Source organism: Orbicella faveolata, unplaced genomic scaffold (genome assembly GCF_042242905.1).
Source record: "Orbicella faveolata isolate gen_17 unplaced genomic scaffold, um_ofav_v1 contig_14, whole genome shotgun sequence".
NCBI classification, from domain to species: domain Eukaryota; kingdom Metazoa; phylum Cnidaria; class Anthozoa; order Scleractinia; family Merulinidae; genus Orbicella; species Orbicella faveolata.
In genome coordinates, this window is record NW_028301541.1 from 16,553,236 (window position 1) to 16,581,140 (window position 27,905).

Consider the following 27,905-nt stretch of genomic DNA (forward strand, 5'->3'; position numbering starts at 1 on the left):
CTGTGCATGGATATAATACTACCAAGCTTTTATCTAATTCAGCCATTCTTCTGAAGCTATGCAAGAGAGGATAAAGAGTAAGAGAGTAAGTCATTCATAAAGGCCTTATTCTTAAGGTAATCCCTCTAATTCTGAATAATGCCACTACGCGCGTAACATGGAAATTTTCGTGGAAGATGAAAATTAATGTAAAGCCGCTTGTGCTGTCCAGGTGAGGAGAGTGCTTTTTCTAGGCCCTCCTGAAGTTCCCGAAGCCTGAAATGGTCTAAAAATAATTTAAGAGGGATTACCTTGGTAATAAGGCCTATTTGAAGAATTAATTCTCTTACCCTTCATCCTCTGTTGATTTGTGATATTCCACAGGACTCCCATCAACTATCTACTTGTGAACCTGGCTGTAGCGGATGCCTTGTTTGCCTGCTTTGTTACACCACAGACTTTCTTGAGGATCTCTCCCACCCACCCAGGAGGAACATTTGGTACAGTTGTATGCAAATTAGTGACGGGTGGATGCCTCGCATGGACTGCTGCAACCTCCTCAGTAGTAACTTTGGTTGCAATTGCCGCTGAACGATATTTTGCGGTAATCTATCCTGCTGGTAACGTGGGCAAACTTACCAAAAGTAAACTGAAGGTGAGTCACTTACAAAGTTCAATTATTACTATTAATATGTACCAAACCAGTGGATACTTTTTTCTCGCGTTCTGATTGGCTACTAAAGCTCGGAATACGCAGGCATTTATGAAAAGGGTCTATAAGCAAAATGCTTTCTTTGTTTTTTACTTTTACAGAAGAAGACATCTTCGCAATATAAGAAGCAGCTGTAGCATTCATTCTGATTAAAAAAAGTTCAATTATTACTATTAGGATATAAACCAAACCTGTGGACAGTAATTTTAACGCATTCTGATTGGCTACAAAAACTCTGAATGGCTGTACCATCTGCCTCCCAAGGTCGTGAAAAAATGTTTTCTTTGTTTTCTACCCTGTGTTTCGCGGGAAAAAAAAATTAAAAACCCAGCGCTCGTCAAAAATTATATTTTTTCACCAGAAAGTGAGCTCGGAACATATACATATTTACATTCGTTTGAATCGTCGATGAAATGACCTTTTCGGGATATTTTTTCCTTCGGGGCCAACAAAATCGTCCGATTACAAAATCACGCCGAACCCACACGTTGCAAAAAAATCTCTTCAAAACCCTGACTTCGAAGCGATATATCACTTTAGTGTTAATAGCTACCACACATCGGTAGAACATAAATCTATTCCTTAACAATCCAGCTTTATCGTGTTAAAATTTCAGCGAAATCGAACAAAACCAGAATTAATTAGAATTTTTTTGCGACCTCACTTCCCAGACTTGACCTAAGAAAGGACGCTACGGTCGCCCATAGCAACCGAAAAACACGGACATAACAAAGCCGACGTTTCGGCCAAAAAACTCCAGAATTATCGCCTGAGAGCTTAAACTTGAAGGGAACATCTTTTTCGAACCTTTTTCAACTGATTTAGACGAAAGAATGGTCTCGGCAGGCTACAAAAAAGACCAAGAGAAAAAACAGAAGGAGAGAGGATAACAAGGCGATAATATTTCACCGCGTGGCTTTCGGCACGAAAACGAAAATACAGCTTACTTCTGGATAAATTCAGCCTTAGAAGCCAGCAACTGGTCCCAAATTACTTTCTGTATCCTTACAAATGTCCTGACTTCCATCCCCGGGGGGGGGGGGGGGACTCCGATATGAAATGGACGGGGATGCTCGTCGTCTTGCTTAGGGGTGTAAATTTCGGATTTTGGTCTCGCTTAGGGTGTTCTGGGCAAAATGTTATTATTTTAAGCCGTCAAGGTCTCGTTTAGGGTTGCACGCGAAGAAATAACAAAAAAGAAAGAATTTTGATTCTTTATATTTACTCGGTTCATATAAACAATAAAGTACACTGTAACAAAATGTCTTTGTCTATTGTTTTACAAGAGTGTAATACGAAACTCGGCGGCTTACACAGAACGGTTATTTGATCACTGCTAAAAATATCCACATGCTTTGCTTGCTATACTATTCTTGTCCTAATACCAAGTTTCGAGAGTTCACTCTTTAATTCCGAAATCGTGCTTCAAGGATATTCTGCAGTTACAGTTCTTTTTAACAATTTTTACATTTTAAAGTTTGCTGTTCCACCAAATGATCGAATATGATGCGCTGAAGACTTATGACAACACTTTTATAAACTACTTGTAGGCAAAAGTATTCGATGATAAGGTCTTTGCCATCATTAAAAGTCATTGTACTTTTTATTTGTCTGTATTATAAACTGGTCTCTTTTAGGGGTCTGTATAAGCTTCGGCCACGCCTAGATTGGTCTCTTTTAGGGGTTAAATTCAAAATTTCCGGCGAGCATCCCCGTCCATTTTATATGGGAGTCCCCCCCCCCCCTCCGGGCTTCCATCTCCGAAAGATTTTGCCCCACTTTTGAGCAAATAAACATTTCGCCGACAGCGAGCGCCATTACGTTGGCTTGCATACTAAATTAGCTAACTTGACAAAACTCTCCCGAGGGGGGGAAATGACGAAAAGAGCTGAAAAATGGCCTGTTATTGGCTAATGATGAGATCATCCCACTGTCCAAATTTGGTGAGAATCGAAAGTAACGCCAATTTTCTGTCACGTTTTCAATCTATGGTCACTGGAGTGACCAAAATCGATAGTGGGGTCTGAATTGAGTTAAAATCGGATCACTCTACCTGTGTATCAGTTTCATCTTACGTCAAAGCATATTTTGAGATGGTTGAATCAGTATACCAAAAACTTGACAATTTAATAAATAATATATTTCCGGTTTTTCAGATAGATCTCATTGAGCCTGATATATAAAAAAATTATAGGGAATCATATTGATTCTAAACAAAGCTATAAATAAAAAACGACTTTGTATTAATAACCTCTAATTGATACCTGTCATCTAGTTATCACTCAGTTGTCGCATAAATTAAACTTAAAATAACACTCACGTGACAAGATCGCAAAGTCAAGTCGTTGTTTATGAGATTATCACGAGTTTTGTGTCGAATTTTCCGCGAGCATTTCGAGTTTTTCAGTTGCATTGGCAAATTGTTCGCTCACATTATTGATGTCGTCAAAGAAGCACGAAAGGTCGTGCCCGTTATGGGGTGCAAGGAAGGCACACAAAGTGTAAAGGTGTCTCGAAAATTTCCAGTAAGGATTGGGCCGATGCACAAGACAAAAAGGGACACAAATAATAGCTAGCTGACTATAAGAATCCTTTGTCTGCGATGAAATGTTTTAAAAAGATGTCAAACCGGACCTACTAATCTAAAGCTCATTAACAATGCGAGGCGTATTGTTATTCGTTGAAACACGTACCTAAAAGATACTTTGATGCGCTAGCAGGCTTAAGCGGTCGTCTGTTTTATCCTTTCCTATTTCAGGTGATCATTCCCGGTTCTTGGATCTTCGGATTGTTAGTCCACATACCAAAGTTCATGGCCTTAAACGTAAAAGACAACGCCTGTAAGTGGATGGATGAAGGATGGCCGCAAAAAGGTTTTTATGTGTTATGGTCAGCCATTATAGTTGCGGCCATGGTACTGATGGTTGGGCTGTATTCCAGAATCGTGTACACCCTGTGGTTAAAACGTAATGCTGAGAATCAACTCGCCTTCCAACAGAGGGTAAGTATTAACAAAAAAGTTCAACACGTGAACATTTTTCTTTCACTTTCCCGACGATAACTACTGAAGTATTCAAATGAACGTTCATGACTGAAACTTCTATATAGCTACGTTTATTCGATCATATTCTGGTGCCCCAACATTCTAGAAACGTTTTGTTTTAGCGTTATTGTTACTCTCCACCATGCAGTTACCAATGCAAACAGTCGCATGCCAAATACCATTCTTTCTGTGTTTTAAAATGTCTTCACGGTTGTAAATACTGTTAATACTTAAATTAAAAGGTTTGTTTAGTCTGAGATCCAGCAAATACTTCCTTAAAGTGCGCTATGATCAAATTCTCGATACCCATTTTTTTTACATTTTCGTACACAATAGGTCTTTCCTAGATATCTTGGCAAATTTCAGTCTATTACGAATGTTAGAACTCATGTTTTTTGGACCTTTATTTCCGGGAATTTACGGCCGCCATAAATTTTCCTTGCTTCAAGTCTTGGTTGAGAATTGGAGAAATGAAGTCAATTTCTCAAAATGCCACACGCGTTGAAATTACAATGACAATTAGTTCAGCAATTCGCACGTAGAATAACAAAAACTTTGGCTCAGATATTCGTGCAATTTTCCACATTAATCGTTATTATAGTTTCAAACCGTGCAGTATTTTTGAGGAAATGACATCGTTTTCTCAAATTCTCAGCCAAGACTTGGAACAAGGAAAATTAATGGCAGCCTTAAATTCTCCGAAATAAAGCCAGTTCAAAAACCGCGGGTTCTAATGTTCGTAATAGATTGAAATTTGGCAAGATATCTAGGAAAGACCTATTTTGCACGAAAATGTAAAAAAATGGATATGGAGAATTCCATCATTGTAGCACTTCAAGAGAAACTGATATTTTCACCTTGCCAAAAATATCAGCTACTGAAGACTTTAATTCCGTTAGTTCAGTTACCAGACTCCTAGTCCAGGACAGCACTTCCAAATCAATTTCTCGCTGTTACAGATTACAACACCATTCTCAAATTAATTTAAATAAATTTGTCGGCTCTGTTCTAATTCTTCTTTTATCATTTGAATTTGTAACATTAGGTAGCAGAAATGCCACCCTGTATAAATTGGAGAGTAAATGAAGTTTTGCATGTTTTTCTGTCTGTCTGTCTGTCTATATATATATATGTATCTTGTACGCACATAACGTTCTCATTGTGACACTGTTAGGGATATTTATCTGTTTGCAAAAATAAATGTTGACAATTCATTTGTTACTATCTAAATCGGAATCACGTCTCTCTACACGCAGGGCGTTCTGAGAGTGCGGAAGCGAGTCACTTTGATGGGGGTAACTGTCACTGCCATATTTGGAATCTGTTGGGCGCCTGACGTAATTGAGCACAACTTAGACTACTTCACATCCCTTAGTACCAGTAAACAAGCGCACGCCGTTATTCATTTGCTAGTGCTGTTCAGTTCCGCTGTCAACCCATTTGTGTACGCTCTGGTTAACAAAGCCTTCCGAGAAAAGCTTAAGGGAATTGTATGCTGTAGATGTACCGGCTCCGAGGGATCCACACGAAATCGAGTTTGCAAATTGCAATAAAACGTAACCTCTACGTCAGGGACATCGTCTTTGGAGTGATCAAAAAATCTAAAACATTTCTTCTTTTATTGCTGCGGTTTTCATAGTTAAAGTAAATTGTGACGGCATTGTACAGATTGAAGAGAAAAAGTTAGGATAAATGTTAGCACTTTCAACTAGCCTGCGAGACAAGGATTCTCTTCTCTTTCTCTGAGCAGTAAGAGAAGGGAATCTCTCACAGGGTATGCAACTTTACAGGAGTGTAACCTTACATAGAACTAAGAGGAAGGTTATCGTTATGCTTCGATTTGGCGCTATTCATATGGGCGCTATTCACTTTTGCTAGTTTAAGGAAGCTCTTTTATTGAATAGGGTGCGCTTGCAATGGATGGGCGCCCATTTCTTTTTGATTCATTATATATCCCAAGGTGGAACAATACTTTGATGAAAAAAAGATGCTATAACTCAAGAACTTTGATAAAGTTGTTGTTTGCTCAGTTTGCACTATGAAAACTGCCCGTTTAATTTGAATGACTGCCTAATTTATACAAATGTGCTGTGGTAGTGCTTTATGCTAATTACATGGTTGTGCGTGCTGTGCGATAGATGCTAGTGCCAAGGTGTGGCATATGTTATATAGTGTAACAACTGGTTTAATGTTACGGTCAGAGTTTATTCTTAGTTCATTCTTCTAATCAGTCTATTCAATGTCAATGTCTTGAATGCCACTTTCGGTATTGGTGCCCCTGAAGAAAGGGAACGCTTATTTAATTTGCAGTAGGGGGTGTGCTTATTAGATAAGTGATACCTAGAGCATATACCATCTACGGGTGTATTACAAATTCAAAACATGACCAGCTCCCAGTTAGCTTGCACCAGTTGCCCAGAAGTCATCGCTCCAAACACCGTTCAAGCCCGAACCTTGTCCAGGCTTTAATATCATCACAGCTGCTTAAGTTGTGTATGTAACTGCGGCATGATCAATCAATTCTTTGTATTAATTGGCTTTTGTTATTCGTCCCCGAGCACGTGCGTATTCCTATGTTATTTTGGTAGCCAGCGCCCCTATCATTTTTGTTTTCAATTTATAATTATTGTAATAAATTAATTGTAGATCTGTGCTGAAACAAAAGTTTTTGTTTTGTTTGTTGTTGCTGCTGCATATGTTCGCTGCCTCTGTATATATAAACAATAGCTTCCATTTGGCGCGATAAAATGGTCGGAAATTTTTCCGCGGACATTAACTGTTCCGAGAAGCGAACAGTTCTCCGAGAGCAAAGTTCGAGGAAAACTTTCGGCTCCGAGGAACAGATAATGTCCAGGGACAAATATCAGGGCCTTTTTTCAAGTTAAGTGTCACAGTCAGTAAGGACCAGGCAGGGTCCACGGATCGAGGTCGGCCGATTCCCTCCAAACTTTCAGCATACCGGTGGTATTTTTTGTAAAATAAAATAAATTTCATAGAATTTAGACCACCCCCTAGTTTTTGGTGCTATTTTGGCCACGTGAGACGGAAAATTTGGGTAAACTTCCAGGAATGATTGTACGTTTTTCGCATTAGCTTTATTCATTTATACGAACTGTACATATAAACGAATTTTGTTAAAAATAATTTACTTTGGATTAGTTCCAAATATCATCACTTAGAGGCTATCGTAAGTAAGAAGAATTTTGGCAATTTTCAAAGCTGGTTTTCTCTAAAGTGCGGCAGTTTATTTCCAGATCAAAACTGTTTTTATTAGTCTGTCTTAAAGTCTTTACAGATACGCAAACTCTCATTTGGCAAGTTAAAATCCTGTCGCGTGAGCTTTGTCGGGACTTTAACCTAATTTCGTAATTTGCATAATTGTAGTTTTTCCGGGAAAATTTTCCTCTTGATTTGCGACATGTTGCAGGCGTTTATTGGCTTTTTTACTATGACTAAGAGAAAAATATAACTTTTTCAGATAAGTGGCTATACTTCAACCGGGTATTTTGTCATTTGATGGGTCAAAATCCCCTCCCGTAAGCTTTCTTCAAATTTGACTAATTTGCATGTTGTCGATTTTTCCCGGGAAAAATTCGCGTATTTGTTGATATTATATACAAGCGATGATGACCCTACACCTAATGAAACAAATTTTCTTTAAGTTCTTGTTTTTAAAACTATTGTTGTTTCGATCTTGCAGACGTTGACGGTCCACAACGAACATGACAGTTCGCGAATCGAATTCTGTCATTTTAATAACCACGGACACGCAAATTAGTATGCCAGACAGACTCAAGATTGTGTTTTTTAAGTTAGTGAACAGTTTTCGAGACTACCAGAGTTATGTTCTCACCACGTGTGATGGAAGGCAAACAAGTTGCCGAAATGACAGTCAATTCGGTGGAAGAGGAAATGTAATTCGAACAGTTAGAAACATGGCTGTGCAAATTAGTGAGTCGAAACTTAATACACCGTTACGTTATAGATTCCTGACTGGGAAAGTGACAAAACGTTACTAAAGCTGATCAATCCGTGTTCATTGCTGCTGAAATCTTCCTCCTATTTCTTTAAGCACGGCTTTTTCGTCGATGAAGAAAACCCGGATTGGCTTTATCCATGATAGCATTTAAGAATGGACACGGACAGCTGGCGTTTAACAATACGTAAATTCTTGCAGTTTTGGTTTTGCCGTCTTTACCATAGCAATCATTCAGTTTTCAGTCATATATTGCTCACAATTTTACAAGTATCTATAAACCCTCTTATGAAAGGGTCTCCCTGCACCTATCTAGAAGGCCCCAATAGAGAAGATGGGGGTAGAAGCAAAGAGATCCTTCCTACTAAAACCATGTGACGTTATTTTTGAAAACATGCGCAACTCTCAGAAAATTTTTCAATGGCCTCAAAGAAAGTTTTTTTTTCTTGACAGCGGTCCACTTGTCGTCAAGTGTAGCTGATTGCAGATTTCTTTCAGAACTGCCAGTTTGAGTGCGTCGAGGTCCTCGTTCTTTACAAGTTCGCAGATATTGCTAACACCCACGATGATTGGATGGCTTGGTTTACCCATACCATTCATCACGAAACTTCTAAGGGTGTCAAGGGCCATTTCCGACTCTGCAACCACGATGTCTTCCTCAGGGATTTCCTCCGCATCAATACCCCTATGACGTAGCGTCGCTGTCTGACGTGAAAACAGGCTGCTGATTTGCTGCGCAGTCCTCCACTCTTCGGGCTTAAACGTGAGCTCTCCGTTTTCATTTCTGAGGGTCTTCATCTCCCTCGCTACCTGCACAGGATCGGCCTTGTTTTCAGTTCTTGCACCCTCTTCATAGTTCTTCATCAGAAGGTCTTGACGTTATCAGTCATTCTGGTGGGTCGTTTGTTATCTTCAGAGCCTACCCCAATGGTCTAGGGTCATATCCTCTGACAGCGCTGCCACTATCCTCACTTTGCGATGAGGTTGATGGCACATCCGGAGCAAACGTCACCCCTGTCATAATTCCCGCCCATTTCCTCCTAACGTGGTCATACATGGACTCGCAGTCCACCTCAAGATGGTGCTTGCCCGTGTCCATATGGTTGTCTGCCTCTGCTTGGGTCTTGAACGTGTGAACGCATCCAGTCTCTTGGCAAGAGTAGATCTTGGACTGGTGCCTGACGTTCTCACCCACACTTCCCCTGTGTGTAGCTTGACCAAATGGCTTTATCACCCTTAGCCCAGCATTTCCTTGTGGTGAAACTCCAAGACCACTATAGGATGAAGCGTCCAGGGCCGATGTCGGTCGCTTTCCACACAGAGATGCCACACTCCTCATACTGGAAATTGTTCAACACACTAATACCTGGTATCTTGCTATCTTTGTTTCTCTCCCTGGTCGTGTCCACCTCAACAACCGCTGCTCTGCACCCTTTGATACCACCATGGGATTCTAGTGCTGCTTTCATATCCTCAGCAGTGACGACGTCGTGCCTTTCGTTAACCCAGCGCTTTATGTGTGCCTTCATAGCAGCAGTCTTCCTATCGCAGATGTCCTTACCAGCCTGTGGCTCTGAGAAATCATATCGCACTGGCCTGACACCGGTTCTCACCCCTACTTCTCTAAGACTTAGCAACAGATGCCCACTGTGGTAACATCCAGCGTTATCTGATCGGAGGTAGGCTGTTGTCACAACTGAATACTCCTGTTTGACTTTGTGCAGCAAGTCCTTTATGAATGAAAGAACGGCAAAGCTATTTTGGGAGCAGTTGTTGAAAATGTGTGCAAAACACTCGACTTCATGCTTGCTCTCCACTGTTGCTCTAGTGATTACTACGCTGATATGCCAGCTTCCTCCCCTCTTACCAAAAAATTACTCATCTGTTCTCATTATTGCACAAGCAGAAACTTCATTGCCCAGTCCATTATGACAAGACACGAGTTCTCGTATAGCTTCTGGAGGATATGTTGCTTCAGGAGTACCAGACGGAGTCGCTCGACATAAAACCCGCTCAAAAGACTGCAATTACGCTGGCTGGGAAATATTGGCGTTAGATCATTCACTGGCTGGGATTTTCGTTCAGCGTCTGGCTTGCTAAAAATTGATTTAAAACACTGTCCCTAGCTTGAGAAAACGTGACTTGTTTTTTTTCCTGGTTGTGACTTTTTTGCTCGAAAAAGCAATCAATTAAACTGCTTCCGTCCTGGGACATAAAAAACGCGCGAGTGAACTATAAAGTCTAAAGTCTTCCGCCGTGAGACGATAAACCGCAAGCGGTTGTACTTACTCCCAGCGCCACGCGCTGCAAAAAATTATGCAAATCAACGCGCGCGTGATGCCATGCCCGAAAATGATGGCTCCATTGTCATTGATTGTCATAGATTGTTGCGGTTTATCTTTTTCATCAACCAGTAAAAATTGCATAACACCAGCAGCTGTCATTTTCAATAACGTAATAACACTAGTCTCTCAAATGGCCAAATCCGTTAACAACGTTATTTTCAATGGAACACGGCCGATCTCCAGGATCTCCGCTCTTTTGTCGTTCGAAAGGTCTGAAGAAGCCGTCACTTCAGAAAACCGCTCCTGGCGCTATTGTGCTGCAAGCAGTCAGCAGTTATAAAGAAACCGTTGAAAGCAACTTAAAGGTTGGTAAATTCATTCCTATAATTCTCTTGCTTGCACACGGGGCAGTGATGGTACATTGTACTGGAACCAGTGACACTGTTCGCTGTCTGTTTTACCTTAATTCTTTCATTTATAGACAACTAAATTTAAAAAGGTATCGATGGCATAAGAACCTAGACTCTAAGGTGTTCATTTACAATCCTATTTTGCAGTCATTCTGAGTTATTTCGAGGGCTCCGCTGGTAAAGGAAAGAAACGAGATCTGCCAAACCTGAGATCTGCTGTGAAAGGGACTTGGCGCAGACAAACAAAGCAGCTGGATAAAGGGTAGGCATAATGTTCTGTTTATATGCGCTAGTCGTCTGCATCGGTGGTCAACTTTTCTCTCTTGATGCTAAAGTAATCAAGTAAGGTGATCTCATTGTACATACACTCATCGTTTCGCTCATAGCATTTTTGGGTTGCTATAAATCTGCAAATTTGCTTAATCAAAAATTTCCGAAAGTTGCCGGAAGACGAGGGACAATGGTTTGCCCTCTTTTTCAGTCTTATTGGGTACATTAAATGCCTTAATCGTGGTTCAGTACTAGCATAATGAGTTAATGTTTGTCCTCTGGAAAACAAGGGACTATCGCGGGTTGCTCACCAGAAATGGCCGTCAGGTGAATTCATTCCACACTGTTCGCTGACTCTTTGAGAGAAACGCTTTTTATTTTGAGACCCTAAACTTATCAATGTATCGGCGATTCAAGATTGCCGGGAGTTAATTTAAATTTGCAGTCATTCTGAGTCATTTCAAAGGCTGGAGAGAAAAAAAGAACAGAGACTAAGGAAAGACATCTGCGAGATCTAAGTTCCACTGAGAAAAGGACTTACCAAAGAGACAAAGCAGCTGGATAAAGGGTAGGCGTATTTGCTTATATGCGCACTGGAAAAGTTGAAAATTTACAGAGTATGTAAATAACATGTAATTAACATGTAAATAATCAAAAAGAGACCGTAAAGATTAATTTACATGATTTTTCCCCTTTTACATGTTTTGGAGGTTTCATGTAAAAAACATGTAAATATTTCAAGTGAAACATGTAAATGATGAAGAAAACACTGTAAATGTTTCAGAGCAAAGGGCTAAGATCATGTAAATAACATGTAAACTGTTCCTGCAAATACTGTAAATAGCCTGTAAATTTCTTGTGATTCAACCTGGAAACCCGTAAATAACATGTAACTTTAATACAGGGAGGCTGCCATAATACTGTAAATAACATGTAAATAAAAAGGGGAGGCTGTAAACAACATGTAAATAAAAAAAATGGAGGCTGTAAATAACATGGAAAATGAAAACAGGAGCCTGTAAATAACGTGTAAATCAAAAAAGGGAGCCTGTAAATAACGTGTAAATCGAAAAAGGGAGTCTGTAAATAACATGGAAATCAAAAAAGGAACCCATAAAAAACATGTAAATCGAAAAAGGGAACCTGTAAATAACATGTAACTCGTAAAAGGGAGCCTGTAAATAACATGTAAATGGAAAAAAGGAGCCTGTAAATAACATGTAAATCGAAAAAGGGAGCCTGTAAATAACATGTAAATCGAAAAAGGGAGCCTGTAAATAACATGTAAATCGAAAAAGGGAGCCTGTAAATAACATGTAAATGGAAAAAGAGAGCCTGTAAATAACATGGAAATTGAAAAAGTGAGCCTGTAAATAACGTGTAAATCGAAAAAGGGAGCCTGTAAATAACTTGCAGATCGAAAAAGGGAGCCTGTAAATAGCATGTAAACGGAAAAAGAGAGCCTGTAAATAACATGGAAATCGAAAAAGGGAACCTGCAAATAACATGGAAATTGAAAAGGGGAGCCTGTAAATAACCTGTAAATTGAAAAAGAGAGCCTGCAAAGAACATGTAAATCGAAAAAGGGAGCCTGTAAATAACCTGTAAATTGAAAAAGGGAGCCTGTAAATAACATGTAAATCAAAAAAGGGAGCCTGGAAATAACCTGGAAATGTAAAAAGGGAGCCTGTAAATAACATGTAAATCGAAAAAGGGAGGGAGAAACCCTGTGCGATTAATAACTTGTAAATAATAACTTAAAGAAAAATGCATGGAATGTACTGTTTTATTGTAATCAAATCTGTGGACCTTAATTATAATAGTAGAAAACATGCAAATTTATACAGAATCAGAAATTTATTGCAATCAGAACAAACTCAGTAAAATTCAAATAGTTTTTATATGCCATGAATAAGGTTTACAATGTACTCATTGCAACAGATAAAACATGTTTTCTTTTCTTTCTATCTATAACAAGACGACTTAAATGTAATTTTGTGCATGGCCAAAATATTTTAAAATACCATGACTGAGCTCCTTTAACCGAATTCAAGCACTTTTCAAGAAGACTACTAAAATTCAAGACCTTTTCAAGATTGTGCAAAACCATGTCATATTCAACTCTATTTAATTCATAAATAATAAAATGATTAAGAACTATACTGTTGTCAGCTACAACTAGTGAAAATTTTGCAATTTAGGCATATTACTCAATTAAAATTGTTTGCAAATGGATACCTGTCTTAAATATATACTAAATTCACAAAGTCAAATGTAACATAATGATAATACCTTTGTCATAAAATGAATGAATAAACTGTTTTTTTTTTCTTACTAAGTAATTAATGCAGGATTAAATTAGCCTTAATAATTATTATGAAAAACGTGGGAGGCACGATGGCCTCGTTGTTACATGTAGTGCGCTCAACTCCTGATCGAGCGGTCCGGGTTCAAGCCCTAGGCAGGTACATTCTGTTGTGTTGTTGGGCAACACACTTTACTCTCAGTGCCTCTCCACCCAGGTGAATAAGTGGGTACCAGCGAGTTTAATGGTGGGGTAACCCTGCAATGGACTGGCATCTCATCCAGGGGGAGTAGAAATAGCCCTAGTCGCTTCCTGCTACAGAAAGCGGGATAAGCTCCAGTCTGTTGGGACATGTGACTCATATGCAATCTTTACCTTTACCTTATTACGAAAATTACTGCAATGTAAGTGTGAAATATTGATCAACTTTTTTCATAGAGTGAATTGTTCTTTTGAAATAACAGAAAATAGGGAGAAAAAACATTTACCACAAGATAGAGATTGACATTTTAAATTCATCATAAAAACATTCATGCCAAAGGAATACTACATTGCATAACATAAAACAAGGCTTCTGACATCTTTTAGGCTATGTTTACAAAGTCACAGTTTCCTTCTTTTTCCAAAACTGTACGGAATCCAAACAGGACAAACATTTTGGACCCCTGACAAAACATTCACTGTAAACAATATTCAAAATTTTACTTTTTCTTTTTGTGATAAAAAAAAAACTGTACTGTAAAAAAAAAAATTCATAGGGACCTGTTGAAATTGAAAGGCCTATCTAGTACCATAGTTCCCATAACACATCATAAGTTAATAAATTATTGTTCTGGTACTACATGTATGTAAACATAGCCTTTGCTTTTAATGATGAAATCTTATAGCTGCTGTATTGAACAATAAGTATCAACCTAGCAATCTAAGATATTCAAATTTAATGCTAATTCACTAACACAGGTACAGTGTAGGTGATACTTCAAAGCATTAAAAATAATGTTTAAAGTGGTTGAATTTATGCCAGAAAGTGTTGAAGATCACCATGTTAGACCGTAATGCACCAGGCGCCCATTTCTCGAAGGTCCCAAAAAGTTTTCGCACCCAGAAAGCCATACCAAAATCTGAAATCTTATGCTTACAGAGCTGTTTTATTCGCTTATTCTCAATATGAACAGAGGTTTCCTTCACACAAGAAGTTTCAGGCATACACAGCTCTTAGTTTTTAGACACAGCTCAATTAAAGATGGCTTTGTGGGCCCGAAAAGTTTCCAGGGCCTTCAAGAAATGGACCTTGGAACCCTTATAGAGTCATAGGTAAGGTAGACTTCTCAGTGGCTGATTTTTTCCTGATCACGCATCAATGCCAAGGAGTATGCATGTATTGACCACTCTCGATTTTACTTCATCCTACAAGTAACATAAAACATTTCGTTAAATAAGATAAGTTATGGCTGAGTATGAATCAGCAAATTCTATGTATGATATCAATCAGCGAATTTTACACTGGAGTTATTATTTTGTTTCTTATCATTCCAATTTATACTGTGACATTTGAAATCGGACTGTAGCCGGTCATGTTGACCGGCCAAAGTAATTTTAGCTCGGTGATGTCTCTTTTCTGACTGGTCAAGATATTTACGAAAAAATCAAGTACACATAATGTGAGCCAAATTAAACCCACAAATATAGTTTGTTTGTTCCAGTCACTGCTAGACCGTTTAAAGATTGGCTTAATATTTTTCTGAACAGATTTAACCCCAGTCACTCAAATGGCATTCCTATCGATCTTGAATGCATGACAAACAGCAAGCAAATGGTCTTTAGCCATTCGAACAGATAAATGTATGCATTGGTGTATGTTTTCGTTAGAGGTCAAAATAAAAAAGAGATAAAAACTCTCAGATTTACAGTTGGGGATTTGATTGTTTATTCAAGAATGAACAACGTGACCGTCTCAACATGACATGACTGGTCAACATGACCGGCGAGTGAAGTTTTTGGCCGGTCAAGTCACCAGTCTGGCCAGACATTGCCCGTTGACCGGCCATTGTTTTGAGCCCTGAATATTCATCAATCAAACAGATCTTACATCTACATCTGTAGCTACTGTGTGACAAAAAATTTGCATCTCTGATTGGAAGGCACTGAATGAGGATGTAGAAGAACTAAACTCAAAATCTGTGGCAGTAACTATTCAATGTTCACTATCTCCTACATTGTAATATTCATGCACAATAAATCAAACTCCTATCAAACAATGTTTAAATAATAAGTCGAGTTATTTGCAGGCACAATTTGATTGTTTCTTACGTACACTTATGCTCTATTGGTGGACAAAGGTACAGATGATGTCATAAAAGTTTGTTTTTGTTTCTTTGTTATGTATTACAAAGCAGACAGATTCTATGTTGTCGTGCATCTGTTCAGTAATAGATCACAGAACACATTTACATGCTGTACTAAAAGCTGTAAATTTCCTGTAATTTTATTTTACAAAACCCTAACATGTAAATTGTAATTTACAAAGAATGTAAATCAAGATTTACATACTGTAAATTAAAATTGACATGTCCATGTACATTAACATAACACTTTTGTATTGCTTTAAATCAGTGCAACTTTGCGTGATTGAATTTTCCGAAAGTTGGCTTCGTCCTGGTTACTTGACCGTAGCGAGTGAGCCTTCCAAGCCTGTATGTTGCGCTCACACTCTGTGTACTCGAACCTCAGCCTACCCCTCACCTCTTCTGTCATGTCCGCTTTGTCTTGCATCTCTGCCACCTCTCTAAGTACTCCTTCCAGACTCTCACAGCGCTCACATTCGTAGCAGTGTTGGTGATCACATTCGCTCCTAAACTCCCATGCACTACTGTCAGTTAGTGCTTGGACCGTGCAGTGATCACCGCAATGTTCACCTCGTCCGATGTGTGTCTTGAAATCATTCTTCAAGTACCTTTTTCCATCCTTTAGTAATTTCTGAGTGCATGGCAGTCACGCTGATGCCCTGATCTGTTGAGCCCTCCAACATCAAAAATACCTGGTCAAATGCCTCTGTACCCTCTGCAGTGGTGTTGTCAAGTCCCTGAAGGGATTTCTGCATAGAGGCCGAATACACCTCAATCAGTCGGTAGAGAGAACGCTGGCTCGCTGGTTCGAACTCTTGTTTTTTAAAATAGTCTAAATATTGTCTGATGATGCGTGAAGGGATGACGGTCCTAATGACCGCTGGTATGATAATCTTCTCTCCCGAGTCAAGCTTGAGAGCTTTTGTCCCGAACGCCACGTCCTGGACAAATTCTGGTCTGGAGATATATTCAATGAAATGATCCACCTTTTCGTGCTCGATTCTTGTACGGAAACTAGGAATTTCGGGGAGTGGTTGGCCTTTTCCGACTTCTGTTGCATGCTGGCGAGCTTGATCAATGCGCCATTTAAAAAAAAAATAAAACAAATAAAACAAAAAAACAAAAACAAAAACAAAATAAAAAATACAACAACAACAACAACAACAACAACAACAAAAAATCAATGCGCCATTTGGAGAGCCCACGGATCATCTCTTGAAGCTCAGCACTTGATAAGTCGTCTGCAAAGAGGGAAAGGATCTGTCGCTTTGTTTGAAAATGACCTGCTTACTCTAAAATGTCGACAAGACCAGAGTTGGGATCAAAACGCTTGCGCTTTCTATGGTTGTCTCTGTTTGGATCCAAAAGTACCTCCGTTTGTAACGCCTTCCAAACCAGTTCTTCTTGGCCGGGAGTGATGACAGACAATGAGGTCGCTATAGTCTCGTTAGCTTTGCGGATGTAATATCGCTGCTGGGTGTCAGAGACGTCGTCCCAGGACGTGTTCAGGGTGGACATTACAGGGCTATACCGACCAAATGAGATGCTATGGACAGCTTCGTTTAATCTCTGCCGTTTGCTGTTTTGTTCTTCCATCCCGTCAGCCCATATACTAATCTCTTCTTCTGATATCGAGGCTTGGGACAAATGCGACTGCAAAGAGACTGTTTCTGACCCCTCACCAGTGCTTGAGACCTCTGCACACACCGTAGCTGACATTGTGCTCTCCTCACAAACAGTAATGACAGAAAAAGTGGCGGAATCAGACTCCTCGATATCGTCTCCAATCACCAAGGTGTCTGAGTAAGGATCCTGAAGCGTAATAAAATGGATTAGCAAATTATGAACAAGATTATTAACAATTCCACAAGATCTCCAATACATGTAACTGTGGAAGTTCTATATGTGTTTCCTAGCCGATGCCAAAGGGCGCGCTCGCATTTTTGTTCTCGTTGGTGTCTTCAAGCACTGGTCATTATTTAAGCGCGGTTGAATTTTAGTTAGGACTGGGACCAAGTTGCCATTCAGAAATCGTTCCCGACGCGTGATCGGAAAACTCGGATAAATCGGTATCTTTATAACTAAACAGGCCTAAGCGATTCAAAACGGCCACCCATTGAAGAAAAGACAGAAAAACCAACAAAGGTACCTTTTATTCATGTTGTCAGTCGTTATAAATATCAGGGCACCTGTGGGGCGCATCAAAAAATCCTCTGATTACTAAGCTATGAATGGCCAATGTGTAGTAGCTTACCTGCTCTCCAGACATGAAACAGCGAGTCTTACGGGATTTGTACTGTGCTCCGCGGCAGTTGGAACACACAGCTGTCATTAAAAATGATAATGATAAATAGATTAACAATACCGACCACAATCACTATCACGATCACCATCAACGTGAATCACCCTTACCGTCACCGTAACCATCGTCATCATGGTCATCGTCCTCGTACCCAGCTTAACTAAGGATGGCTGCCAGGTCTTATTAGCCCATTAAGATTATTTCGGGCAGCTATGTGCTCTTTTTATTTTAACTTAGTTTTCTTCATTTAATTCCTAGCTGAGTGCAAATAAAGTCGTTGTTGTTGTTGTCAATCTGGTTTGTGCGCTCACGTAACACCAAATTAAAGTGCTGTAATTTCCTTTTATGACAGCTAAAGAAAGGAAGGCGAGTGAAATAATGGGCGGTGGGCGTCCCTTGCAGCCCTCACCCACCTTCCCATTCCCTCTAGGCCCCCTCTGGTTCCCCTCCCGGTTCCCCTCCTCCCCATTCTCTCCCATTTGAAGTCGATTTGCAGGCAGGGTGCCTGATTAACAAATTACCACTTCAGTCCACCTGGAAGCACTGCCATATGCCCCCCCCCCCCCCGACGCCCCTCTCTTCTCATTCAAATACAAAAAAAAAAAATGGCATGGGATTACGTCTGGCTTCCTTCCCGTGGCATATTCCAATAAAAATTAAAATTTACGTACTGACCATATGAACAAGCACAAAGTAAAATACGCACCTTCGAAATAAAGTTTTCGTTTGTATTTACCAGTCAAGCCCACACTGCAATTCTGAGGATTATGGCTGCGGTCTGGCTGTACTCAGTTTGTACTTACCCGAGCCGATGGGAACTGTGGCATGGTGAAATTGATAAATTTCTTCCGACAAGGTGGTGTTTACGCGGCGCGGTTTCTTTATAGTTTTCCTCGGTCCTCGATGACTTGGATACGAGCATTTGCCGCTCTTTCTGCCAGCCCAGTCTGTAGTTAATATTTTTTTCTATGTCTCGGGCATATTTTCATTGATATTTCCACGTTTTCGGTTGCAACAAAGTATCCAGCTCTATTCAGGATCAGGTCAACCTCATTAACGTTTTCGTCTCCGGTTCGCTGTTGCCCTGAACTCACTCCCAGGCTTAGTAGATGTGTAGTAATGTCTAGCTTACATGCCAACAAGGGCACAATCTGCGACCCCGTGCCCTCCAGACTACAGGCAGAATCAGTAGAACTGAACGAGCGAGTCAAAGTAACATTCATATTGCAAACTGCAACATCAGCTGAATTGGATCAGTGTAAAGAATCGACTACATTTGTCTGCAGATGATAAGATAAGGAATGGAAAATTATCCTTCCTGAAGTGTACTTCTACCAAAAGTCAGAACCGCTCAATATTTCAAAGAGTTTGACAAAATGCTCCGGTGAAGTATACTATGCAAAGCCACTGTACTAATCTGAAAAAGTAATGTGTTGCTCTTAGTCATAAATACCTGGAATGTGTCGCAAATTCGTCAAATGTGAAATATTTCCGGGAAAAACAACAATTATGCAAATTAGGAAATTAGGTTAAAGTCGTGAGAAAGCTCACGCGACAGGATTTTAATTTGCCAAATGAGAGTTTGCATATTTTTAAAGACTTAAAGACAGACTAATAAAAAAATAGTTTTGATCTGGAAATAAACTGCTGCACTTTAGAGAAAACCAGCTTTAAAAATTGCTAAAATTCTTCTTACTCACGATAGCCACGAAGTGATGATATTTGGAAGCGCGCCAAGGTAAGTTATTTTTAACCAAATTCGTTGATATCGGAGAAATGAGCTGTTTACAGGCTTGGAAGTATGTACAGCTCGTATAAAAGAATAAGGCTAATGCGAAAAACGTAAAATCATTCCTGGAAGTTTACCCAAATTTCCCGTCCCACATGACCAAAATAGCACCAAAAACTAGGGGGTGGTCTCAATTCTACGAAATTTATTTTATTTTACTAAACATACCACTGGTCGTTATCTTATCTGATAGGGAAAAAAAGCTGAGAGTTTCGAGGGAATCGGCCGACCTCAGCCCGATCCGTGGACCCTGCCTGGTCCCTAGTGACAATGACACTTAAATGGTGACTATTGTGATTATTATCCTTGTTATCCTTTCCAAATATTTTTTCCTCAACACGCGGGGTCTAAAGATTGGAGAACATCACTCGGATATTTCCCAGCTTTAGCTGGACATATTAAATCACGTGACGCGTTTACTCCAATCGCGTGCGAGCGAAAATATTTCATGGATTATAAAGCTAGGTAATATATGTGACTGGTTGTTAATTTCACATGCTGAGCTCAGTAACTGCTCGCAGTATCGTTATTCGTGATGAATAACCGTTTACCAAAATCTGCCTTTACAATACGTCTGCATATTAATTTAATTAAAATGCAGAAATTTGAACGTTAAAACGTTTCTAATGATAAGGAAAATTGATGTAACTCTCATATGAAAATACAGACAACTTTCAATTTTTAAATAAGGCCCCATCTACACTACGCCGGAGAAATTTGAAAACGGAATTTTCACCCAGAAAACGCATCAAACGTTTTCCGTTCACATTACGCCGGAGAAAGATAAAAACGTAAGAATCATCGGTCATTTCTGCTAAAAGTTGATGGATATTATCTGCATATTGTATTAAATCATCTTCCCTTCATGGTTTGAAAACAATGAAGTAAACAAATTGCTAAAACAGGACTTAAATAATAATTTTCAAGCAAATAATAATCTTATAGCATGTACCAATGAGAAAACACCCTGTAAGAACACGAATGCTATAAGCTGAACTTCGACAACTCGATAGAAACACAGAGCTATCGATCCAAGCTGTTGACATTATGATGAAGCGGGCAAAGGGAGTTTGAATTTTGATCACCGAAGTAAATGAGTAACTTTCTTTACTTTTTCCTTTAGTGTTTCCTAAAATTAATAGAAACCATTTTTTATTTCGCGTTCCTATCGGGTTGTAGGAACAAAAGACAAAGTTTGTTGCAGGAATTTCTGTAATTTTTTCTGTAACCAGAAGTGAAGGTTTGAATGAGAAATGCTACGGCAACGCGAGCAGCGGGCAATGTATATTCATGACTGCAAATAAAACCCAAAAGTGCTCGATAGCGCGCAAATATTAATTCACGAATATTCTGTTGGGTCGAATTCCGGCTTACCGAAATGAGTTAGTTTTGCCGCTGAGGCTTTATTTTCTCAGTACTCCAGTTTTTTCATGGTGGTCTTTTATATCGAAAATAGAAATAGTGATTCCTGTAGATTCAAACTTCTTCATCTACATGAGCTCAAACTCAGTTCGTAAAAAGAAAATGATTTAAAAAAAAAGGCTACATCGTAAACAATAATGCTACACAACAGCTTTATACTGCGATTCATATTCACACAATTTTGTTATATCTATCCTCCTGATGTGCGCAGTTTAGAATGGCGTCGAATGGTGAGCGACCAACTAAAACATACTTTTAAAGATAAACAGTTTACATTAAAATATCCCAATACGAGAAAATCAAAGTTAGGTGTCAATCAGGTTTTAAATAACAATTCTTGTTTTCAATTCACATTCTTCAACTGTCTGCGTCATTCAATCTGTCTATTGTTTCAAAACTGTCTTATATCTGATCAGCATCATTTCATTTTAGAACATCTTTGAATAAAACACAAATTTCTAGCAATAATTATTATGTTAATTATTATGTATGACTTAAGGAAGAGTTCATATATTTAAAGCAAGAGTTTAAGTAGGGCTAAATAAATTCCAAGTACATCGACCCAGTAATTCTTTCGTAAGCAGCGCTGGTTTTAATTTGCTACCTAGAGTTTGTTTATTTAAAAAAAAAAACTTCTAGTTTTTAATCTTTTTCATGTTTTTCTTTTCCATGTTGCTGCCGGGTGGGCAGTGTTCGTATGTTTAAAATGACAAGACTGTCTGTAGTCTTAAAAACCCAAGATAAGTATATACACAAGGAATCGAGGTGAACTGTCAAGATACCTTCTCTTTCCCATTTTAAAGATGGCTTTTAAGATGTCCTCAGTGTAAGAAAGGTAAGGTTATTTGCTTTAACAAGCTGTCAAAAATAGCAACACCGAGAAAAGCTCATCACTATCTTTCTATCCGAGCTTGTGTGGTAAAGATTCGACAAAGTTTGATTTTATTTAAGACCGATTTTTTCAAGAAAAGGTTATGAATTGACCGTATTATTTTCTAGGACAGAATGGCTATAGACACCTTGTGTCTGTTTGTCTGGAATTTGTTAGCCAGGCGTATTTAAGCAATTGGGAGAGCGCATTTTGATCAAACAAGCGCCATCTTGTTTTGGGCTTAGAGAGGAAGAAGTATCATAGAAAGTAAGATTGAAAAAATCGAACATGGCGGCAAATCTACTCAATCGCTAGCTGGTATCGATAATACGCGCTCCCTCAGTAAAAAGTCGCCATGCATTTTAAAACAATTGCGTTCCAAATGCCATCTTAGGTTCTTGATGGTCTGTGCCTTGTTTCAAAGTTATGCGCGAAGGAAACTGCTTAACGAGATGTATACCGACCATAACGGAAAATATTCCATCACATTGTGGATACAGTGCCATTTACATGGATAAACACGTTAGGTTTTGCACGCTCGGCCCGGTCTTCTTACGCGTGCGTTTTTCTTTCCCTGCAACCTTGTTTACTGGGAAGCACGCGTGTCCCTGCATGTAACGGGAGCAAAGTCCATCAAAGATGCGGCATGGCATGTACTTCATTGCTAACTTACGTAATCATATGATATGATATAATGAAGGTGTCAAGTCTCATCCCCTTAATTTATACCGTAGGTACCATCACGTGACGAAATATTCATCAGATATCGATTATCTCCAACAATCAGTTATTGCCACTTTTCTGTTTTTCTCACGTTACACTAGTGATCAGCTCAGTTATCAGGAATTCATCCTTCCTTATCTCGTTATTAAACCCAGCAGAACTAGCGACTGCGTGATATCATCAACAACATTCAACCATGATCGAATCATCTGGCATTGCCATAGCGACGGTACACTCCGTACTTGTCATCGTAGACATCGTTGGAAATTGCCTCGTTTGTGCGATCATAAAGAAACATCGAGACATGAGGTATGTTGAAGCTAAAATAACTAAAATATCACAGCCACTTTGAAACGTTACTGAGGCTTTACACGACAACTTTATGTAACAGTGAAATAGAAAGTGGTTAGCTTGTGATTAACACAGACTGATGCAAGCATTGGAGAATATTTTACGAACTTCAAATTAAGAGAATTTTATTAAAGTGTTTCAATTTTAAGTTCTTGTATTTTATTTTTCATCGGGTGTTAAGAGTTACAACCCAGACAACTCAGACGTTTTCATTGTTTTCAATTAAGCAACATATTTGGGAGCGTTAATTGTTTCCTTGATAAGAAAGTCGACTAGAGCATAGAAATCGCTTCCAATGCAATATGTGGATGTTTTTTGCAGGAAACAAATTAACGTAAAGCCACTTGGGCTGTCCACGTGAGCAAAATTTGCGTCATAGGAGTGCGTTTTTCTGGACCCTCCCAGGATGTAGAAATGATCTAAAAATAGTTCAAGAGGGATTACCCTGGGAATAAGGCTTATTTGGAGAATTAACTTTCCTAATCTTCAGCTTATTTATCATATTTAATTCCACAGGACTCCCATCAACTATCTACTTGTGAACCTGGCCGTAGCGGATGCCTTGTATTCGACCTTTCTTACACCACAGACTGTCTACATGATCACTCCCACCCACCCAGAAGGGATAGCTGGAACAGTGTTATGCAAAATAATAACAGGTGGAAACCTCGCCTGGATTGCTGGAACCTCCTCGGTTGTTACTTTGGCTGCAATTGCCGCTGAACGATATTATGCAGTAGTCTATCCTGCTGGCAGCGTGGGCAAACTTACCAAGCGTAAACTGAAGGTGCGTCACTAACAAAGATTATTTATTAGTATTAGTATGTACCAAGCCAGTGCATTGTGTTTTTTACGCATTCTGATTGGCTACTAAAACTCGAATAGGCAGGCATTTATGAAAAGGTTCTATAAGCAAAATGCTTTTTTGCTTTGTACCGTAACTGAAGAAGACATTTTGGCAGTCTATGAAGCAGCTGTCCCCATTATTTACCTATTCCTTTTATTTCCTTCCCTCTGGAACTACAGCCTTGAATACAAACCTCCATCTGTCTTCTTCGCCTTCTTTCAGCTAGGTCATGCTGATAGTCCTTAGCTCCGCTTTCAGAATTCGTGTCCATGCCAGAGCTGGTCTTCTTTTGTTCCTTTTCTCCTGATGGTTCCAATCCAAGGTTTGGCGGGTGACGCCTGTCTGCTCTCTGTGTAGGGTGCGTAAGATCAATTTCCACCTTCTGTTCTTGATGGTAACGGTGATGGGCTCCTGCCTGATTTTTCGCAGGAGTTCTTGGTTATAGATTCGCTCTGGCCATCTGATGCGCAAAGTCTGACGGAGACAGATGTTGATGAAAAGCTGCATTTTGTGGTCCAAGTTCTTAGTGCGCCTCCACGTTTCTTCCCCCTACGGGAGAAATGGTTTGTCATTGCTTTTGGATAGTCTCAGTTTAGTACTCCAGCTGAGGCTCTTCCTCCTCCATACTGATCTCTGGTTGTTAAAGGCTTAACGTGCATTGTTCATCCTAAACTTGCCATCTTCATCTGTCCCTGGGAGCTTCCTGGCTTGCACTTATTCGTAGGCTCTTGGTTTTTGTGACACTGATTATCTCGAGACCTTTTGTCCTGACAACTCCGCACAGTCTCTAAGTATTGGTCTGTATATGCTACCGAGTGAGTGACAGTAGGCTAAAGACGTCAGCGAAATCCAGCCCTTCCTTTAGCTTCTGCATGAGGATCCATTGAATGCCTCTCGGCTCTTCCGTTGTTGTTTTTATCACCTAGTTCATCACCCAGGATACAGCCCTGTCTCACTCCTGTGTTGACAGTGAGCGATACCGAAAAACCAGCATTGTGGATACCTCTTCAGCTGCTGTCGTCATAGAGGCTCTTATAATTTTAATGGTCGTATGAGGAATGCCATACTGCCAAGATTCTCCAAATCATTGTTTCGTCCACCGTGTCAAACAACGTTTGGAAGTCAACAAAACTGACATGCAACGGTGACTGCAATTCTAGCGAATGTTCGATGATGATGAAGAGAGTCACTCTCTAATCCGTGCAAGACCTGTCTGTCCGAAATCTTCTTTCATGACTCCGGTTGGGGTATTTTCCGGACCTGGTGCCTTTCCATTCTTGATCTTCTTGTCTGCCCTCAATACCAAGGTCATCGTTGAGCAGACTGTTGAAGTGTTCTTCCCATCTGTCAGGCTGGTCTGATGTCTTACTGAGAACGTTGCCGTAACGTCCACGCACTAGTCTATTGGTATTTGTCTTCTGCCTGACAACTCAAGCGTGCTGTAGAGGGTTTTCATGTCATTTTCCTGGCCTGCAGTCTCGACCTCTTTAGTAGTTCTCTCTTGCTGTCCCCGTTAACACAAATAATATTACAAAATTTGGCTGGGCAGTATTTACAAGTGTAGCTTTATTATTCTTAGGCGTGAAGTTATCGGTGAAAACCAGCATATATAAAACAATTTGTTCACATTTGCAAGTTACAACAACTTCGAAAATGAAAAGAATCTTAAGTGTTATTGTTTATAGGTTAGCAAAATTAAAACTATGAAATTCATAAAATGTCTTATGTCGGCCTGGTTCAAATCAAGAATACATTACAATTCTTTTTGATGAAATGCCGCCGGCTCGGTGAATATCAACCACTAGCGACTTCGACTAGTACTACAGGGAATAATTGTTAGCTATAAAGTGACAAAGAAAGCTTTCAAACCAGGTCTACTGATCTAACTCATGACCAGTGTGATGCGTATTACTATTTCTTGAAAAGCATCTCTAAAAGAAGCCTTAACGGAACAGGTTTAAAATAGTATTTGTGTCGCTATCTTAACCGTTTTAGGCTTCCCTATTTCAGGTGATCATTCCCGCTTCTTGGATCTTCGCGTTGGTAATCCACATACCACTGCTTCTAGCCTTAAACGTAAAGGACAATGTCTGTACGTGGAGTGAAGAAAGGATACCCAAAGCTTACTTTTTGTACTGGTCGGCCATTGTAATTTCAGCCATGATACTAATGGCTGCCTTGTATTCCAGAGTCGTCTGCACCTTGTGGTTCAAACATGATCCCGACAATCGAATCAGCTTCCGACAGAGGGTAGGTAGTAGAGGAGCTCATCAGTCACCGTAATCTGAGTTATTTTGGCCAGTTACGAATGTATCTAATTGAAGGAAACCTAAAAATAGCATTTTACTAAGATAGCAAAAAAATGAAAGAGAGAGTAATATATCGTAAAGCAACAAGGATGGTTAAGGGTGGAGAAGATTGACACGGATTATAAACGACAGGCTTGAAAATTTTTCACTAAATTTTTCAAGATGCGCAAACGCTGACGAAGCTCCTTTTAAAGAAACAAGATCAATACGTGAACGTTTTTCGTTCGCTTCTCTGACAATAACTACTGAAGTGTTCAAATGAACGACTTGCAGATAGCTACGTTTTTTTCGATTATATTCTGGTGCCGCCGAACATTCTGGAAACGTTTTGTTCCAGCATTATTGTTAGGGGAATACTCTCGATCATGCAGTAACCATTGAAAACACGCCCATACAAAATATCAGTCTTTCTGTTTTTTGAAACATCTTCACCTTTGTAAATACTCTGAATACTTAAAATGCTTGCTCTGTCTGCGATCCAGCTATTGTTCGTTAAGAGGAACTGACATTTTCACTCTGCCAAAAATATGTACAACTTCTTAAGACCGTACTCCCGTTAGTTCAGTTACCAGGCGACTAGTCGAGGACCGGACTTCCAAAATTAATATCAATAAAGATTTCAACACCAGGCGCAAATTAATTTCCCTTGTGCTATCGCATAAACTTTTTGCTTTAATCTAACTTTTATTTTATTATTATTATTATTATTATTATTGGTAACACCAAGTAGCTCGAATATATTAACACCGTTAGAGAAATGGCTATTGAGTAAATTCGAGAGTACATCAAATTTATGCACGCGTGTATAGTTTATGCAAGCGTATATAGTGACATCTTGTTTTGAAGAAATCTTACGTTAAAATCACTTTGCTACTTTTTACTACTTTGTTACTATTTTAATTGGACTTATCTCTCTCTATACACAGGGCGTCCTGAGAGTGCGGAAGCGAGTCACTTTGATGGGGGTAGCTGTCACTGCTATATTTGGAATCTGCTGGGTGCCTGAAGTAATTGTGCACAACTTAGACAGTAACACATCTCTCAGTATCAGTGAAGATGCATACGCCGTTACTCATACGCTAATACTGTTCAGCTCCGCTGTCAACCCATTTGTGTACGCTCTGGTCAACAAAACCTTCCGAGAGAAGCTAAAGGGAATGATATGCTGTAGCTGCACCAGCTTCACGGGATCCACACGAACTCGAGTTTTACCACAAAATTTAATCTCCACGGCAGGGACATCATCTTTGGAGTGATCAAAAAATCAAAAACACTTCTTCTTTTATAAAACTTTAAAGTAAAAAGCTGTTAAAATTGAGTCTTAACGTTTTCGATCTGTTTGATCATCATCATCATCATCATCATCAACACTCTGATGATGATCAAACAGATCGAAAACTTTAAGACTCAATTTTAACAGCTTTTTACTTTAAAGTTTTATATTTTACTTTTATCGGCGAAATGTACATACTTCTTCTTTTAATGCTACTTTTTTTATACTTAAAGCAAAATGTGACGGCATTATACATATTGGAGAATAAAAGTTATCATAAATCTCAGCACTTTAACTTGCCTTGCGAGACAGCGATTCTCCTCTTCCCTGATCAGCAGGATAAGAGAATCTCTCACAGGGTAGGCAACTTTACAGGAGTATTACCTTTAATCTTTAATCGCTAAATTGAAGAATTGCAATAACCTTTCACAGATCCGGCAGGAAGGTTATAGCAATTCTTCAATTTAGCGCCAGGAGGGGCTATTTACATTTGGTAGTTTAAGGGAGCTCGCTTATTGGAAGAGGGAACGTTTATTCGTTTTTCAAATATATCACAATGTAGCACAGTACTTTAATGAAAAACAGAAACTTTAACTCAAGAACTTGGATAACGTTCAATACAGCGTTCAGAGTTCATTCATAGTTCATTAATCTAATCGGTCTATTCAATTTTCATGCCTCGAATGTCACTGT

The 27,905-nt window shown here is 39.4% G+C and overlaps 2 protein-coding genes, 1 long non-coding RNA gene and 2 pseudogenes across 3 annotated transcripts; 3 read left to right on the forward strand and 2 right to left on the reverse strand.

The window, feature by feature from the left end:
* The first annotated feature begins 176 nt into the window (after positions 1–176).
* On the forward strand, positions 177–5,287 carry LOC149114241 (pyroglutamylated RF-amide peptide receptor-like). Its single transcript, XM_089286041.1, has 4 exons — positions 177–211; positions 364–634; positions 3,450–3,692; positions 4,991–5,287. Exons 1-4 carry the CDS (start codon positions 177–179, stop codon positions 5,285–5,287), a joined length of 846 nt encoding a protein of 281 aa, XP_089142167.1.
* A 2,803-nt stretch (positions 5,288–8,090) lies between these two features.
* LOC149114242 (uncharacterized) lies at positions 8,091–10,397 on the reverse strand (annotated as a pseudogene).
* An 89-nt stretch (positions 10,398–10,486) lies between these two features.
* Positions 10,487–12,068, forward strand: LOC149114243 (uncharacterized). Its single transcript, XR_016206426.1, has 2 exons — positions 10,487–10,667; positions 11,121–12,068. It is a non-coding gene; the product is annotated as an uncharacterized LOC149114243 (long non-coding RNA).
* Positions 12,069–15,918: 3,850 nt separating this feature from the next.
* LOC149114244 (uncharacterized) lies at positions 15,919–17,320 on the reverse strand (annotated as a pseudogene).
* A 5,308-nt stretch (positions 17,321–22,628) lies between these two features.
* On the forward strand, positions 22,629–27,210 carry LOC110046802 (tachykinin-like peptides receptor 86C). The gene is made up of 4 exons (XM_089286042.1): positions 22,629–22,741; positions 23,300–23,570; positions 25,626–25,880; positions 26,866–27,210. The coding sequence occupies exons 1-4, from the start codon at positions 22,629–22,631 to the stop codon at positions 27,193–27,195; spliced, it is 969 nt and encodes a 322-aa protein (XP_089142168.1). The 3' UTR covers positions 27,196–27,210.
* The last annotated feature ends 695 nt before the right edge of the window (positions 27,211–27,905 follow it).

Excerpts from the sequence above, each read along its gene's own strand:
- LOC110046802 (XM_089286042.1), top strand. The coding sequence starts at position 22,629 with ATGATCGAATCATCTGGCATTGCCATAGCGACGGTACACTCCGTACTT. Across the intron at positions 22,742-23,299 it reads AAGAAACATCGAGACATGAG|GACTCCCATCAACTATCTAC; the intron begins GTATGTTGAAGC and ends TTAATTCCACAG. Across the intron at positions 23,571-25,625 it reads TTACCAAGCGTAAACTGAAG|GCTTCCCTATTTCAGGTGAT; the intron begins GTGCGTCACTAA and ends TAACCGTTTTAG.
- LOC149114241 (XM_089286041.1), top strand. The coding sequence starts at position 177 with ATGAAAATTAATGTAAAGCCGCTTGTGCTGTCCAG. Across the intron at positions 212-363 it reads AAGCCGCTTGTGCTGTCCAG|GACTCCCATCAACTATCTAC; the intron begins GTGAGGAGAGTG and ends GATATTCCACAG. Across the intron at positions 3,693-4,990 it reads AACTCGCCTTCCAACAGAGG|GGCGTTCTGAGAGTGCGGAA; the intron begins GTAAGTATTAAC and ends CTCTACACGCAG.